Raw genomic sequence first — 18,622 nt, forward strand, 5'->3', positions numbered from 1 at the left:
AAGTGGCATGTCCCATCCCTAGTGCTACAACTCCTGAGGAGGGCCATTTGTGGTTCCAAATGCTGTTGGTTATTATTCTAAAGACGGATTCCAAGGTTGTGTTTTACCACCAGCATGGCGTCCATAGATAACACGGCTTCTATTTGAATGGTGGTCTTCTAGTCTCTAAAAAGCTGTTGACAAAACAGAGTGAATGAGAGAGCCTTTGCAGTGTAACGCAAATACTGATTGGAGGAAACAATACGTGGCGATTGGTTTGATTTGTGAAGCTCTGTGGGCTATGTGAGTAAACATAAAAAGCGGATGTTGTACCGTATGCCCCAGCAAGCACCCGCACGCTAAGTTAAACGTGACGACCGAGTTACTCCATTTACTCGTATTTAAGACCGAATTCCAGCGTTATGTGCAGTGATTAATCAGAGATGTTCAAGGGGAAAGATTTTCGAATGTGACTTATTCAAATCCTAATTTTATAGAGCTCTATGCAATACTACTTTTTAATTTTTAATGGGTTATATTTCTATGCCGGATGATCTTTTAAATGATTATATGTCTTCAAATACTGACAGAATCAAGTTTTGTGGCGCTTTCTCTATAGTAAACTTGATTGGACCCCTCTGTAAAATGGCCGCCGTGTTATCAAGAAGCCTGGTACTTTCGTGGCCCTGTGTACCAAGGTCCCTTTCTGTGTAGCCTCACAGGCCGGGCCGCCAGCGTGTTTGTACGAAAGCGAAGAATAAGGCCCGTTTGATATTTGCGGGTGTATTTTCGGTGCAGCAGTGATTTACGTAAAGACATGTTTCGGCGAAAACTTCAAGCTTTGGATTATCACAACCCCTCGGGTTTCAACTGCAAAGGTGAGGTTGAATGGGGAATACCTGGCGGTGACAGGAGTAGGAGGAAGGAGGGAGAGGTGTGGAAGGGCGTTGATTGCGCCCTAAAACTGCAGATTTTGGCATTGTTTTTCTCGACCGCATTGACCTGGGTCCCGCAGCTCACCGCTGCAGATGGCGCTTTTTGAACTCGTAGCCTTCCTTACTAGAAAGGCTCTTTACGCCTGGGTATCAGTGCATCTCTGACATCTACTATTGAGGGAGATGGGAGGGGGGGGGGGGGGGGGGCTTGCTAATAAAGGAACAGGACAGGGCTGATGTGGTGTTTTGTGTAGAGCTGAAAATATAGGGATCTTTGTGTTTGTGTTATGTACGTTTTAGATATTTAAAGGAGTGCAGAGAGCATTGGTTAATGTGCGGTTCCGATTGCCAATGTAAATAGTTCATGTGGTTGTGGGTTTACTGCGTTATTGTGGTGTTTAGGGAGTTTTGTGTAGACAGGTCTTTGGGCACTGAATGTTTAATTGTGTCAAACCTATGTTGTTTTGGTGCTAGTGGAAAGGTGGGTGGTAGAATCATTTTCAGGTGGGTGCTTTTGTTTGTTTGTTTATTTGGTAATGCGCACTAAACCCTTGGGTAGCTGGGCGCAACAGTATACAAGAAATCTTAAGCTTATTACAATATTTGGCATGAAAATATAAAGAGTACATGGGCAAAAAAATATATGCAAGAATATATACAAATATATGTACAAGGCATAACTTAGAGAAATCCAAGGCACACTAGCAAGGCTGTCTAACAGGTACGTATATAATCAGGTTTCAGGTTTATAGGTCAAGCTATAAGTCTAGGTATCATATATGGGCTAGATAGGTGGGGATGCATGCTCGGCTATCTTAGTATGGAGAAGTACAAGGCGCACAAGATATGGTCTCGAGTTGGGAGAAGGTAGGGTGTTGATCAAATTATGTATCATTGGCCCGCAGCCAATTAATTAACTTGTGTCTGAATTTAGGGTACGGTTGTTCAGCTATGAGGTCGAGTGGTAACATGTTCCAGCAGTAAGCAGCTTTGACAGGAAAACTAGTTCCTCCCACGGTTGAGCACTTTAACCTAGGGGTCTCTAGTTTAAAGGTGTTAGCAGATCTTGTGGGTCGCCTGGAAGTTTTCCTCATGATTTTTTCCATAAGGTAAGGGGGGGGGGGGCTAGGTTGTTCAGACATTTAGAGGTGAGGGACGTTGTTTTGAGTAGGATTCTGTCCGTTATTTTTATCCAATTAACCTCTTTCCTGAATTTGGTGATGTGCTCTCTATGAGGGATGTTTAGTGCTGCTCTCAGGGCATTGTTCTGCAGTCTTTGAAGTTTGTGATGTATTTGTTGGCTCCTGAGTACAGGCCATTGCAATACGCTAACCTGGACATAAGAGAGCATTAGCTAGAGTAATGCAGCTAGCACTGGAGAGGTACGGTCTGGATGCACTGATGAGTTTGCAGGTGTAAGTGGTGGAGGAAGCGAGGGAGTTGACCTGCTTCTTGAGAGTGAGGGAGGAGTCCAGATAGAATACAAGGGTTTTAACCACAGGCAGCACCTTGATAGGGTTGTTATCAATGTTGAAGGATGTGTAGTTTGGGCTGAGTTTTTGGATATTAGCTTCAGATCCTAGGATTAGTATCTCTGTTTTATCGTCATTCACGCAGAGGCCATGTGAGGCCATCCATGCCTGAATGAGGGTCTATATCTTGTTCACCAAGTCTGAGTCTGTCTCGTAGTCGCCCGAAAGGGGCATGAGGATCTGGGTGTTGTCTGCGTAGTTTGTGTAGGTGACGCCCAGTCTGTCCAACTTGTCAAACAAAGGCTTAGTGAAGATGTTGTACATGGTGGGGGAGACACAGGATCCTTGTGGGACACCACAGGTTATTTTGATAGGGTCAGCAGAGTCGGAGGTGGAGAAGACTCGCATAGTACGTTTGGCTAAGAAGGATTGGACCCAAGCTATGGCATCTCCGGTGAAGTTGGCGGCAGATTCGAGGTGGTTGCACAGGACTGCATGTTCCACCAAATCGAAAGCTGCCGACAAATCCAGTAGGAGGAGTAAGGCTGTTTTTGTATTATCCTTTAGTTCCTCAATTTGTGTCTTGAGGTCTAATAGCGCTGTTTCCGTACCGTGAAGTGGGCGGAAGCCAGATTGCCGTGAGCCAACCAGGTGGTTAGTTTTCAGGTAGTCCTGGATTTGTATGTAGGCAGCTCTATGATTTTAAGAAGAAATGGCACAGTGGTGATGGGTCTATAGTTGGTGGGGATAGTGGGGTCCAAAGTTTGTTTTTTCAGTAGTGGGAGGACCTAAGATTCTTTGAGGTTGGTGGATACCGTGTTAGATTTAAAGGAGGAGTTTATAAGCTTGGTAATGAAGGGGAGCTAGGTCCCTAGCTCCGTCCTTTATTATTTATGCTGGGCAGGAGTCGCCCTTGCAGTTTGACGGTTTGAGGGACAGTATTATTTTTTCTGTGTCGATTATGGAGATGGTCTTGAATCTGAAGGGTGCAGTGGACTTATACTTCTGAGGTTGATTTGTTGGTCGGAAGGTGACAGTGTGGCCTTTTTTTGTTGTTGCAATTTTGCCTTGAAGCGTAGACATTTTGTTAGAGTGGGCATTTTGTATGTTTGTGCACCAAGCTTTTTTTTTTAGGGACATTGTCTATAGGTTGAATGGGGGATTCCAGTTCACAGAGGATGGCGAATAACTCTTTAGTATTTAGCTTTTGCGATCCTGTCATTGAAGGTGTTCTTCTTAGTTTTGATTATTTATTTTTTGTAAGATTTGGCGAATTCAGTTAGGTTATTTTTGTTGTTTTTAGTGGGTGAGTGGCGCCAGCTAGATTGGAGCTTTCTTTTTTGAAATCTTAGAGATTTCAGGTGGGGTGTGAACCAGGCATTTAAGTAGCTTTGCGCAGATTGTTTGGGGCAGTTGCGTCTAGTGCTTTGATCATAGCGCCATTGAAAGTATTTACTAAGGCGTCAGGGTTGTTACTTTCCAATCCAGATATGGCTGGGAGGAGGAGAGGGATAATATTTTCAGCAATCATATCCTTCTTGCTTCTAGTCGGGAGAGGGGGAACCATATTGTTGATTTTGGGGCTCCGGAGATGTAGTGTGGCGGAGAAAGTTATTAGATAATGATCAGTCCATGTTTGTGGAACGATATCTGTAATGCTGATATTGCAATTCAGTTCGGATACCCAGTCGAGAGTCCTTCCTTTGACGTGGGTAGGGGAGAGGACTTTTTGATTAAGCCCGTGGTCATTGATCAAGGCTGCAACTGATTCTGCATGTTTATTGTCAGTTTCATTAAAGCCGAGGTTAAAGTCTCCCAACAATAGGGTTTGGGAGTGGTCTTTGGTGGTGTTGGCCATAAGGCTAGTTAGATCGTCTTCAAAGGTGCCTAGTGGCCCAGGAGGTCAATATATCAAATGGATTGAGAGTGTGCGATTATTAGAAAGGGGCATTTTGGCTGAGTGTGTTTCACAGGATGCGTAGGAGGCTGACGTGGCAAGTCTGATGGGATGGGTGGATTTGAAGATAATGGCTAGACCACCGCCTCTGGCATTTGGCCTGTCAGCTTTGAGAATTTGGTAGTTATCAGGCACTGCTAGCATTAGTGTTGGTCCTGCAGCCTCGTGAAGCCAAGTTTCCGTTATGGCCAGTAGGTCCAAGTTGTCATTGTTTAGAATGTCAGCAATTTCTGTGGCGTGGGCCACCACTGATCTTGCGTTAATAAGGGATCCTATTAGCGTCATAGAGTTATTGTGTTTTGTTGTTTGACAAGTTTTGGGTGGTATGGTGTCTAGAGTTGTGCGAGTTTTAGTAGAGATTTGAGCGCCAGTATATGTGGGTTGCTTGACCAATCGAGACAGGTTTTTTGGCTGGGTCTTGGAGCGTTTATTGGCATTATTCGGATGGTTGCTTACAGGTTCATAGATGCTGGACAGTCTGGACCTGAGTCTCAGGTTTCTATCCTTGGCCGGGCTAGTTTTGATAGTAAGGGCCATTATACTAAATATATCGGTGATGAGTATTAGGGTCAAGGTGACTTTGATAAGGCAGATGGGGGACATTTCTGTCTATGCCAGGAGCATCCTGTGTGCTGGCGTTTAGGTATTTGGTTTGGGTCGCAGATACATACAGTATTATGTCTTAAACGCTGATGCCTAGGACACTATTGACTAGAGAGTTCAGTAAGCTAATATTTTATGCATTAAGTTGTAGAAATACAGTGAGGATGTTCAAACATGCTGGCATCTAAAATCCATTTTAGCGCAAGGGGCCTAGAACACTAATGACTGGAGAACACAAAAAAGGGCTAAGACACTAGTGACTAGGGAGTACAGTAAGCTAATATTCAATGCATTTAAATTGTAGAAATACAATGAGGATGTTCAAACATTCTGGCATCTAAGTTCGATTTTCGCACAGGATGCCTAAAACACTAGTGACTGGAGAGTGACTAGTGGTGCAGTAAGCTAGCATTCAGTACATTTAGCTTGTGGAAGTGCAGTGAGGGTATGCATGCATACTGACATCTAGATACGATTTAACACAAGGTCTATAGCAGAGTAGATATGCTCATAAACAAGTACAGATCAAACAAGGGCAAGGAACAGGCTCTGGTGGTGGCCGGAGGTGCTGAGCATTAGCTGGCAAAGCGAAGTAGAGAGCCCAGCATCATGTGGAGGATAGTCTGTGGCTCGGGCAGATGACTATAGCTGCGTGGAACTATCCGTGCGTATGCGGGCAGAGTAGACAAATGTGAGTGGGATTAGGATAGCCCATGCATATGTACTCTAGGCGCTATCGCGCGCACGTTTTGGATTCAGCGGTGTATGGAGTGTGCAAAGCAAAGTGAAGAGGCTCGACATTACAGGCGGTCAGGAAACAGTTGTACAGTACCTTAGGGTGCCGGTGGAATGGCTCACGGGCAGAGTTCCTGGCAAGTGAGCAGGCACTGACAGGTAGGCTGCCTTAGTGCACGCTTTCGTGCTGCATCTGGCTTGCGCCTGCCGGTCGTGGGCTCGCTGGGAAATGGAATTAGGCAGCTAGTAATGTGCGAGATGCAGCTCGCGTGCCCTCGGCCAAGGGGAGTCAGAGGCTAGAAGAGGCGGGCGGCCATCTTTGAATGGCGGCATCTGGCGAAAACAACGTGGATAAGGATGGTTACATCTGGGTCACAGCAGCTCCTGGACTCGAGGGGGATATCACAGAGGTCGTCATGTGGAGCACAGACAGGCATGTTATTATACCTTACTGCAAGGACCTATCAGTGAGATCTCGGCACAGCGAGATTACCCGCAGAAGGAGCCGGAAACTAGGCAGCATCGCAGCGAGGCACCAGAAGGATGGTTGGGCCTCAGCGCTCCTCCTAAAAGAGGGAATCAGCCCCCCTACTGAAGTCTGTTCCTCCAGATGATCCCTACCACTGCAGAGCGTAATAACATGACTGAGGAAACCCATGTGGGAGCTCTAGCAGGCAGGTAATGTAAATACTACTCAGCATATTTCTTGTGCAGTGAAGTCAACTGCACGGAACATGACTTAACTGTGACTACCCCCAAGCACTGGACAAATCCTTTCCTACCCTGTTACATCAAGGTGTCTCAATAAACACCTTTACTTCAATCAAGTGTCCTGTGTTCATTGAGGGCCACTACACTTACCCAGCAGACCTCCAATCAATGAAAAAACACTTTCTCCAGCATTTATGCCTTCCACTTCATTAGTATGAGACAATAGGCTGCAGTTGCACAACCACACTGCTACTTTGCTTACATGAAATTATGGTACAGTGCAGCTGGGCATGCACTAGCAGAGTGTGATATCACCTGTATCGCGGGAGAATGAGGTCACGTGCTGGGGGCGGGACCGGGGAAATAAAGGAATCACCGGAACTACGCCATTGGCGTCAGTCTGTGTTTATGTACCGTACAAAGTAGTCTTGTGTTTTCTGTGCTGCGCTATTACTGAAGGCCCGAGCGGGTCCTCACCTCTTGTCCTGATCTCCTTCACCACCGGAGATCAAAGGACATCACACAGAGGACAAACCTAATCATGCACACCTTAAATCCGATCATCTTTACTGCAATGTCGAGCTTCTTGATGTGCTCTACATTGCACCATTTGTTGATAGCTTGACAATAGATCCCCCCCCCCCCCAACGTTTCTTGGGGATGAACTGCAAGGCCTCACCCACAAATGCATTTGGCCCACCCACATATTTTTTAAAGTTGGCCTCTTCTCCCCCCCCCATATGAAGCATTAACAAATCCTTCTGAGTTTCCTTGTTGCTTCCCTGCAAAGGAACACTGGTGCATTCCTGTTAAAAGTATATTGGCCTGATGAGAAGTGCCATTATGGGCAACACTGTCACACTTACACTTATAGTATACTAATACTTCTCTGCAGTACAGTCTTGGTATGGTTGGCTGACACTGCCCCATTGAAAGAATACCAAACCTGCTTTGATGCACCGACTTCCAAAATGTATATCAACCCTGCCAATGAGGTCCGTTATCTTATGTCAACAGCAGCCTTGTAGATCAATTCTCGTACTGTCAGATTAGTTATTTCATCTGTCCTTCTGATATTCAACATACACAAGGGGGTCCTGTGTCAATATTTTAAGTCAAAACTTGTTAATATGAACTATTTTCTTAAATTATAAAGGGAGTGCACTGGTGCAAAAAGTGTGTTATCAAAGAATGCCAATTCACGGATACATATACAATTCCTGGTTCCAAGATCGCGATCAACAGGAGAGCCGGGTCCCGTGTACGCTAAGATACGAGATAGCGTGGAAACACTCCTTTAGAATACAAGCTTTGTTTGAAGTGTTGGAGTCAATCCTACAGTGAAGATTGGAAATCATTCATAGTTAACATTGGAAACCTGTGTTTATTCATAGTGGAGATCTTGGAACCAGGAGGGTTACTGGAGTACCCATTTACTAAATAAACTTGATTCAAAAAGTTTTATGCTATTTGGTTGGACGTTGACATTAGCACTACTTAAAATCACATTTAGAGGTGGCCCTATTTTGGATCGCCTACCCCCTACTCAGGATTACATGGTGGTGAAAACTGATGTAAAAAGTTTTTCTCCCCTGAAGAAAGTTCTAGCATTGATAAGCAACAAAGAACTGAAACATGATGGGATATGGTTGTTGTTAATTGACACTTTGTTTAAATGCATAGTGGATTGTAATTGTCATGTGTCCGTGAATTTTATATGTTGTTAATTCTGGTGTAATTTATCCCATTAGGTTGGTTTTATACCCACAATGTGGGTCAAAATCTTGGGGTATATTGTGTGTTTTTAAAACAAGTTGTTTTAACAATGTTTTATTGAATTTGAATATGATAATTAAAATGATCAAATCTATGAAAGGTTTTGCACACAAATTCCATTTTTTCAGGACTAATGGGTATGGGTCATTACTAATCATCTTCTGGCAGACGGATGGGCAATTTATCAGACTAAAGGTTGTGTACCTTCTCTTCTTTTGTGTATAAATATATTTATTTTACATTCATACACAGAGTGACAGAAGTAGGTAATTCCATATTGTTTAGAATGGATGAATGATATTTTGTGTGGCATATCTGTTCTAGTTCCTGACGGAGCAGATCTCTTACTTTTTTAAAATGTTTATTTGTTTTGGTTTATACAAACCTATACAAAATGTATAGCATAAACAGCAGTAAAAATTTCAATGAAGCAATTTATCATCGTAACACATAGTTTCTAGCTAATCGAGTCTATAACATACTATTTACATTAGAGCGAGCTGTGCCAATACCTCTGTAGCAAAGGAAGGGGTTTGCATCTCATAACCAATTTCTATACATATACATAATGTTATGGCTGGAGCCCTATGCCATTGCAATGTTGATCCCTCCCACAGTATAACTAAATACGTCTAACGTATAACCGTAAACCGCACCTTACACCGGGATCATCGGAGCAGGAGCTGGCCAGCCGAACCTCTGCAGGAGCAGTTGGTCATGTCATCCGCCGATTGAAGTGATCTCCATGCAAAGGTATGGTGGTAAACTGGCATATTTAAATATAGCATTATTCTAGGTGGCTATTCTTAGCGCTGCATGCGCGGTAGCTGGGGAAGTATTTGCAAAGAAACTGCCTTTATTTTATGCCATTCGTGTTGCACATGAGCTGTGCTACCCTGATGTAAATGCCATCAGAACCCTGCCACCATTACTACACACGAGGTGTTTACCATTTCCAAGATGGCCGCCCGTGTATTCTACACTGTTCACCTTGCTCAGTCCCTCCACTACAGTGATGCCTGTTGCTGATAGGGTCCTGATGCTCGTGCAGAGGCCAATCGGCAGCCGGCAGGCAGAGCCGGCCCTTCCTGGAAAGGCCCTGAGGGCAAGGCCAACAAATGTCGTGAGACTGTCCCGAGCCCAGGGCCATACCCCCTGTTCGTGCCCCACGAGACTGAGAGTAACCTATGCCTGTCTAAACCTACTCCCTCTGAACTCTTAATATATCTAGCCACCTGCATCAGCTCCCTCCATTACCACACCTGCACCAGTCATGCACACTAATCACTGTGTTGGACCTGAATGCCACTTAGCGCTCGCAACAGTGCCTAACTCCAGATCTACCTGTGTACCCTGCATCTTGGTGGGCAACCACACCTTGATTCTGAATCTAGGTGTGCCTTGTTTATGCATTTGAATTTCCCTAAACTAATGCTCATTAAGCCTCAGCCGATTCTGCACCTACTCCGTGCATTTTAGCCAAGTCTAATTAGCCTAACCGTAGGAATACTGTGATAACTGATCATGTTTAGTTAAGTATTCTAACCTTGTCGATCTGCGTCTACTCGGTATTGCATCCTAGCCAAGCAGAATCTACCTTCAGGGGACTGTCCAGCCAAAAATCACACTTCTATCCCAGTGCCTCTGGCATTAGCCTTCACTCTCTCTTAGTGCTACATGAAAATGGTAACCTTAGTACTACTGTTATGTACCTTGATGCCTATCAGTTACCTACTAGCACCACTCTCAAATTCTAGCCCACCTATACCAACAAACCTTAACACCATGAGTCAATCTCCCCATAAAAGGGCTTGCACCATAGCACCCTATGCCTCTTTACCTTGTGATACTAACAAGAGAAATGTACGCCTCCGGCCTAGACTCCCTAAAATATATGAACCACTAAGAAGATTGCTCCCAAGCACAAAACTAACTTTAACATTAAATTGTCTCCGCCACTATCTACATGGGACACAAATATCCAGAACAATAACCACAAGTGTAAGACGCATGCTAATAATGCTGACAATTCTACCCTGGTCAAGGCATCTACCGTGACCCACCCCCTTAAGGGGGCCCTTCTCAACGCAAGGTCGCTTGTCACACATGCCATCGACATTGCCGATCTAATTACAGAGGGTAAGCTTGATTTTCTAGCCATTACAGAAACATGGCTCCATAGCGCAGCAGGACCTGCTCTCATGCTAGCGACTCCCGATAGCTACACCATAGCTAGACAAGACTGTGACAGTACCCGAGGAGGTGGCATCGCCATCATCTCTAGGCCTACGACTAGCCCCTGCCCATCTGTTACAATCGTGTGAAGCCCTCTCGGTCAAATACCAAATAAATAATTCTCAAACTTTGACCATTCACCTAATATATAGACCGCCTGGTCCACTTGGGACCTTTTAAATCTACTCACCAACAACCTCAAACCATCCCTGCAAATACTCCTATTAGGGGACCTCAACCATGGCTTTATGGGCCAAACCGAGAAACATGCCACAGTTATAGCCACAACAATTAAGGCATTAGGTCTCTCCCAAAAAGTTACTAAACCTACCCATCAAAAAGGAAGAATACTGTATTGGATAGCTGATTGCAATTGCACAGCCACCATCTCCTCCATCCTACCACTCTCCTGGACAGACTACTCACTGGTGTCCTTCGACTTATCAGCTACAAGATTCATCCCACAGGTGCCCCCAGCAGCGCCACCCTGCCTAACTAGAAATAAAAAAAGTATAACACTAGAGAAAATTATCCCTGCTATCCTTCCCACCCTCGACTCTGTCAGAAAATCTTGACCATAGTACCCTAGTCCAAGAATTCAACAATATCATGCTCTCCACCGTGGACAGAATTGCCCCCCTCAAACTCAGGCCTAGCAACCTATGGCCCACATAAATAATTGGTTTTACGCCTCAACTTAAAGACCTTTGCACACTAAAAAGGAAAAGCAAAACTAATTGGACACTCTGCCCTTCTAGCGAGAATAAGACCAAATTATCCTCACTGTCCTCACTCTAAAAGCAGGAAATCTGCCAGGCCAAATGTAAATCGTACGATGAGCGTATTGCCAATTCTAACTCCAATATGAAAGAACTGTTCTCCATACTCAAAGAATTCGAGTCCCCTATAGCAGAACCTGACATTTGTACCAAGGACAAATCTTGGTGCTCAGACATCCAACAAGCACTAGCCACTAAAATTGTCACCCTGCAAAATAAAATTCAACAAAAAAAGAAATGCTGGACTTACAGTACCCATTGAATAGTCCTGTAACAAATGTCCCACCACAGGCCCATATTAACACGTTCAATTTCTCCAAAATGTCTACCCTGGAAGTTGAAAAAATTATCCTGTCACTGAAACCATCTAATTGCAAAGGTGACATCTGCCCAGCCAAATAAAAGATGCTGCCAGAGACCTATCCCCATTCATCACCAAACTGATCAACTCCTTTTTTGACACAGGCACCATCCCTGCTAACCTCAAACAATCTTGGGTGCTACCGCTCCTCAAGAAACAAACCTTAGACCCACTTATGCCTACCATCTACAGACCCATCACCACGGTCCCATTCTTACTTAAAATTCTAGATAAAGCCACATACATGCAAATTCAAAAACACCTTGACAGTTTAAACTCCTTGGTAATAGACAATCTGGCTTCCGCCCGCTACACGGAACAGAAACAGCCTTTATTGATTTTAAGACCCAAATTGACGAGCTGAGGGACAAAGGGAAATTGGTACTTCTGCTCCTTCTTGATCTGTCAGCCGTGTTTGATCTGGTCAATCACAATGTCCTCTGCCAACACCTTGACTCTGCTGCCCACTTCTCCCCGGAAGCTATTAAATGGATTAGGTCCTTCCTTAGCGAGAGAACAATGAGTCTTCTCTCCCTTGGCAGCGGCTGACCCTACCCTCATTCTCTGTGGGGTCCCTCAAGGATCCTGCGTCTCACCAACTCTCTATAACATCTTCACCAAACCCTTGTTTGATGATCTGGACAATATGGGTGTCACCTACACCAACTACGCAGATGATGCCCAGATTCTCCTCCCGCTTTCTGGGGATCACTGCAAAGACACGGGGTTGGTGAACAAAGTATATCTTATCATCCAAGCATGGATGGCCACCCACGACCTTTGCTTGAACGATGATAAGACTGAGTTGATAATTCTGGGTTCACAAGCTAATATCAAAAAACTAGGGCAGGATTACTCCTCCTTCAACATTGATGGGAATACCATTAAAGTCTCCAAAGAGGTAAAGACCCTCGGCTTCTACCTAGACTCTACATTGTCTTTCGATAAGCAGATCAAATCACTGACCTCCTCCACAGCCTACGCGTGTAAGCTTCTTAGAGCGGGAAAGTCATTCCTCTCCGACGAGAGTTGCTTGATCCTGGCCAGAGCCTTAATACTTTCCAGAATCGACTACTGCGATGCTCTCTACAGTGTGAATAAAACTACTATTCATAAGCTCCAAATTCTACAAAATAATGCCTTGAGAGCATCCTTAGGCATAAATAAAAGAACCCACATTTCCCCCCTTAGACGACACCATTAATGGTTATCCACAGATGACAAAATACAGCTGAAGCTGCTATCTCTTACACACAAAGCCCTCAGCAATATGGCACCCACGTATCTGATTGCCAAACTTCAGAGAAGAACCTCACATAGACCTACTAGAACGGGCAATGCTAATTGTCTTTCCATACCCAAATTCAAACTTACAACCATTGGTGGTAATAGCTTCCCTGTAAAGGCCACCAAATGTTGGAACTCACTGCCTCAAGACCTGAGAGCTGCCCAACACTACTGTCATTTCAGAAAAAATGTTATAAAACATATCACCGCTACAGACCCCTAGCTGGGACCTGCAAGACTATGTCTGCTACTAGGGCCCAACCTAGAGCCCTGAATGATACATGAAGGTGATTTGTGTCTGTGTACACCCTTGCACACTGCTTGGCTCCTCTCCTGCATCAGTAAAGGGTCTTCCCCTCTGTATATTTTGATACTGTTGTATATATGTGTATACTTTGACCATCTGTAAATTCTTATTTATGCTAATTTTGTAACTTGTGTTTGTAACCATGTAAGCCTTGCATTTTCATTCTGCTGCGCCCTTTTACCTACGGGTCTGGTGCGCAAAACAAACAATCTTCCATTTTATTTAAGTTACCCTGTTTCATACGCACTTTATTCCATTAAGTCTTTTAGATATGGAGCTCCTTGCAGGATTCATGTGAGGGAGCATACTTTTTGTAAAAATACATTCACTTTCACTTTCAATTTTAATGCTAAAGATGTACCGTGAAGCATTTCATACCAAAGTTTATCACTGTCGAAATCTGATGCGTCATTTACAAACTTCAAAAAACGATCTATTCTTTTATACAGTAGATTAGGGCAGTCTAATGGTAGATGTTTCAGAGATTCCGTCACTCCAGTTTGATTACAAAACCTGCATTCATTGTTACCCCTAATGCTCTTTCCACGCATTTTTAATCTCATTCGTATTCAAGACATTAAATCTAAAACACATGGTTAGATTTCTAAATTCTCTTGATGGGTATTTCACAAGGTAATCTTCAGGTTTTGGGGAAAATTTCCAATATTCTTTCATATAATAGTATGAGTCACTCTCAGCTACCATACATTTCCTTAATAAAGATAGTTTTTTGTTCTACAAAATGCTGGTATGCGAATATTAGCCCAATTCATAGCAAATCACCTCTAGAGGAATACACTTGGATATAAAATAGTATTCTTTGCCAAATCATGTCTTCCAATTGCCGCAGTAAAGGGATCGTTGCTACTGGAAAGAATTCTATCCTATAAGTTAGTCTGGGAATGACTTTTAAGCTGTAAAATTCGATAAATGGGGCTAGTGTAAATTTCCCAAATTTTCTTTCTTTTGCCCTTATATGGTTCAGCGCTTCTTTCTCTTTTAGTATTGGGTTGTTTTTCGTTAGAACACATGAATTACTAACAAATACGTAACCTAGAAAGCGTAATACTGTTTGACTTTTAATTTTCACACCACTGCAGTACCAGGAGGAAAAGAAAGGAGTCACACTTTTACTACCAGATTGGATAATGATGGTTTTACTAGGATTGCTTTTTTAATTTTCTTTCCTCCTATAAAGTTACCAAAATCTTATCTCTGTAGACCTGTTTTTGTGCAGTTCAGCAGTAAAAAACCGTCTGCATAGGTGACCCACCTGATAGTAACCCCTCCTATCTCGGGTGCAATAAGGCCACTTGAGGTCCAATAAGGCCACTTGTGTTTAGGATCTTGCCTGCTTCCGAAACATAAAGGTTAAAGTGGGTGGCTGCCAGCCTACACCCTTGCTTCAGTCCGTTGCCAGTTGCTATCGTGTTGGACAAAATAACTTTATTGTTCAGCCTAACCTTCATGGTTGTTTCTCAATAGAGATGAATAATTACATCCAGCAACCCTCTTTCAATGCCTAACGAGGACAGTGTTTTCCACAATTTTGGTCTATTTACGAGGTCAAATGCTGAAGTCCAATCCGAGCAATATTCAGGTGTTTCAGAGATTTTGATTTAACTAAACTCAGTAATTGCGCAACCAAGAGCCCACCTGCATCAGTCCCATTGATTTACGAAAACCTATTTGTCTATAATCTAGGATGGAATGCTCATCCACCCATGTATGGTTTTTCCAATACAATGGCAGCGAAGATTTTTGATTCAACATTCAATAGCGTAATTGGCCGATAGTTTTTAGGACATAGCCGATTACCTTTTTTAAAAAGCAACGGAACATAAGACATTTTCCATGAGTCGGGTATCTTTTTTTGGTCACAGATGTCCCAAAAAGGTATATGTAGTAATTTTGACCACATAACAGCGTGGCTTTTAAGGTTTGCAAAGGACATATTGTTGGGTGGAGGTTGATTTGGCTTTTTTAATTGTTCTTTTAATGTTAAGAATAGATATATCCAGGGACCACCCAACTTCTGTAATTTCCTCATTTCCTCTTGTACCCATTCATCATCAGAGTTCTTATATAGGGAACCAAAGTAAGCCGACCATTCTGAAGAGTCATTGGAATTCATTTGCAGTTGTTGTTGTGAAGTTTGAATACTATTTAATAGTGAATACTATTTAATAGTGACCAAAATCTACGAGAGTTGGATCCCCTCATTGCACTAATCATGGACTTGCCATCATTTTGGGCAATTACACCTTTAACACTTTTAATCCAATTTTTATATGTTTGTTTACACTGTTTAATCTTTAACCTTCTCTGAGTCACCCATGTTCCATTTCTTTTTTTTTTTATACACTGAATAGCTTTTCTAAGATTAGCTTTTGCATTTTTTATGACTTGGACAAAGGTTACCATTGATAATACTTTGCTATGCTCTGCAAATGAGTCCACAGGGTACCTAACAAGCTTCATTTCAAGAGTAAAGTATACAAAATCCTGTATAAAAAGGTATGCAAAATCCTGTATAAAAAGTGCAGTTGAATTGTGCCAATTTGCCCAGAGTCCACTTTACTCGCCTTCCACCATTGCTAACATCAATTTGCATTGAAAAGTATGTACTCGTGTCACTGGCCTTGTTCCAAGGCAATTCAAGACTTAGTAAGGCATGGTCACTATGCTGATTACTCGGTATTCTATAGTTGTTGCAAAGCAATGATTCGTGAACACTTACGAAAATATAATCTATAATCGAACTGGAGCCACAAGCTGACCATGTAGGTAAGATATTAAACATTGGTTCCAAACCCCAACTCCTTCTAAAGTCTAACCATTGACACACTCTGTCTTTTGTTTTGGATAGTTGGTACAGTGGCTCGATTAGGCTGCATTTTTTCTTTTGATAGAGTACATTCTGCGTTTAATCCCCTGCGAGTAATGAGAAGCTCTGTGGCTGGATGTCGCGCCAATTTCCAATCTCTATATTCAGAAACTCAAGTTCTCCAGCATGGGGTCTGGCATGGATTTCACATGCTCATGAATATTCCCCGTCGTCAGGCCTGGAATCCTCAGTAAAGAAAAAATCAGTATCCGTTTCGTTTCTGATCTTTCTTATTAGTAACCAATCACTGATCTCTGGCTCGTACTGCCCCCAGCCAATGACTGCCCTCTACCTAAGCCCCTCCCCTGGCAGCCATCCTCAGATTTTTACCGCACGTTCAAGTGTTGGGAGTCCTCGTGTTTTAGCTCTTCAGCTTTTACTGTGTTACGCTTTTCAGGAGATATTTCTCTTTTTTTCAGTTAATCGAGCCTCAAGCTCCACCGTTTCTACTTCCGATAACGGGGACCCGTTTTGGAATTCTTCTACGCCCCTCAAGGGTGAAGTTTCCGTCGAGTTACGCTTCTTGGAGGATTCCAGAAGATCTGTGTCCTACCTCAATGGACATGGCCCAGGACAAGGGAAGCTCGACGCCCGGATCCAGGCTGTTCAGGAGCTGCCCAGGATGCGGATTGCAAAATGGTTTCAAGGAGGACGAGCATTCGAGATGTCTCTACTGCCTTCATGAGGGCAAGACGCACGTGGAGAAGGACTGTGCGTTCTGCAAGAACATGTCGGAACCAGACCAAGCAAGATCGACGTTCCCGCCTCGCCGCCTGGCTGGAGAAGGGCACAGCAGGTGAGAAGGCGAAGAAAGTCTTCTAAGTCCTGTGAGGGCGCCCCGGCGACAGGGGCCCAACAGAAGGCCAAGCACCGCGAGTCCACGGGCACCGGGAGCGCCGAAGGTCGGGCTCCTCGGCTGCCAGGCAGGGCGCGACTTCCCCGGCACGATCAACCACGAGCCAGCGCTCTGGTTCGGGGAAGAGGAAGTCCGAGAACCTGGGTAAGCTTCTGGGGAGGCACCGGTTGATCTCGAAGGGAGCCGAGGGGGAGCGAGGCGATGCCCCCCCCCCCCCCCCCAAAGCGAAGGCCCGGGACGCACCTAAGGTGGTGAGGGCCTTGATCCACCCGGCAAAGGCCTCTATCGAGGTTGTCGCAGCGGCCCTGGCAAAGCCGGCGGAGGCTACGCCAGTGGAGGTGGCCTCGGGCCCAGAGTTTACCTGCCTCCGCGGAGGGAATCCTCTTTCCAGACCATCGTTAAGACCCCCGTGAAGACCCCGGTGGAAAAAGAAGGGGGGGGCGATGGCCATTATGGACTCGGATTCAGCCTCCGAGGAGGATCCAGTGGAAGCCGTGAAAGGCCTCGACGAGGGGTTCATAGGCCTCAACGAGAGGTTCGATCCCAGGGGACGGTTCCCGCTGATGTGATCGAAAATAGCGACGACGAGGGCCCAGTGGAGCAGCCATCCCATCCGTCGCAGCCATTACCCGAGCCCCAGGATAGCTCGGCGGCCATTTTGTAGGCGATCCAATCCTTCTGTACTGAGATAAGGACGAGGTTACCACGGACCCCGACGGAGGATCCAGAACCAGGCCCGTCGGGGAGCCCTCCGAACATGCGGAGGAGAGTCCGCCCTTTGTGCCCGCGAGGCCTCTGGACCCCTCATCCCCCTCGCTGGACCCTCGGGAGGATACGGGGACAGACGGCGGCGGCGATGACACAATGGACATCCCGTCATCACCCCCCCCACCCGGGCCTCGCCGCCCGACAAAATTGGCTCTTTTCACACTATGATAGCCAGGGCATCCAAACTCTTCAAGCTCTGCCCTGAGGAACAGAAAAAGGAAGGTTTTCTTTACCAACGACGAGAGGCCAAGAGAAAGACGGTCCTCGCGGTGCCGTTGCTCGATGGGACGAGGGGCTGGCTATCCTCAAGAACCCTTCCACGACACCCGACAAGATGGACAGGTACGAGAAGAAGTACCGGGTCCCCGATGCCGCCTCTTGTGCCTCAGGCCCAGCCCACACCGGACTCTGTCTCGGCAGCGGCCAAGAAGAAAGCAGCGGGTGCGGCAGCTTCCACTTCCCGCCGGACAGCGAGGGCAAGAAGTTGGACTCCATGGGACGACGAGTCATCTTGGCGACGACGATTAAGGCGGCCAATGCCTTAGCGATTGTGGCCCGTTACGACAGGGAGCTTTGGTTCAAGATGGCTCCTCTGCTAGATTTCCTACCGGACGACAAGAGGGCGGAGGCCCTACATATTCTGCAGGAAGGAGAGGTGGTGTCGGATCATGCCATAACGGTGGCAACGGACATTGCCGATACCGGATTTCGTAACTGGGCAACGGGGTTTGTCTCCGACGACGAGGATGGCTCAAGGCGACGGACTTTCGCCAGGACGTCCAGACCAGAGCGTTGGACATGCCGTTAGACGGCAACAACCTGTTTGGAAAGACGTTGCATGAGTCCCTCCAGGCCATCAAGACAGACACGGAAACAGCCCGTGCCCTAGGAGTCCTTCAGCAATGGTGGCCCTTTCGGAACTCTGGAGGCAGACAGGGAGCCTCCAAGGGATCCAGCGGCGGCTCTTCTACTTA

At 45.2% G+C, this 18,622-nt stretch overlaps 1 protein-coding gene across 1 annotated transcript in view; it reads left to right on the forward strand.

Moving 5' to 3' along the window:
* Positions 1–285: 285 nt before the first annotated feature.
* The window catches only part of RTRAF (RNA transcription, translation and transport factor), a 229,573-nt gene continuing 211,236 nt past the window's right edge, over positions 286–18,622 (forward strand). The window contains exon 1 of the mRNA XM_069637469.1: positions 286–857. Within this exon, the coding sequence (XP_069493570.1) occupies positions 797–857 (61 nt within the window). The 5' untranslated portion in view covers positions 286–796. The remainder of the gene's footprint in view (positions 858–18,622) is intronic.

This window comes from Ambystoma mexicanum, chromosome 14, assembly GCF_040938575.1.
Source record: "Ambystoma mexicanum isolate Mex_15411 chromosome 14, UKY_AmexF1_1, whole genome shotgun sequence".
Taxonomy (NCBI): Eukaryota; Metazoa; Chordata; class Amphibia; order Caudata; family Ambystomatidae; genus Ambystoma; species Ambystoma mexicanum.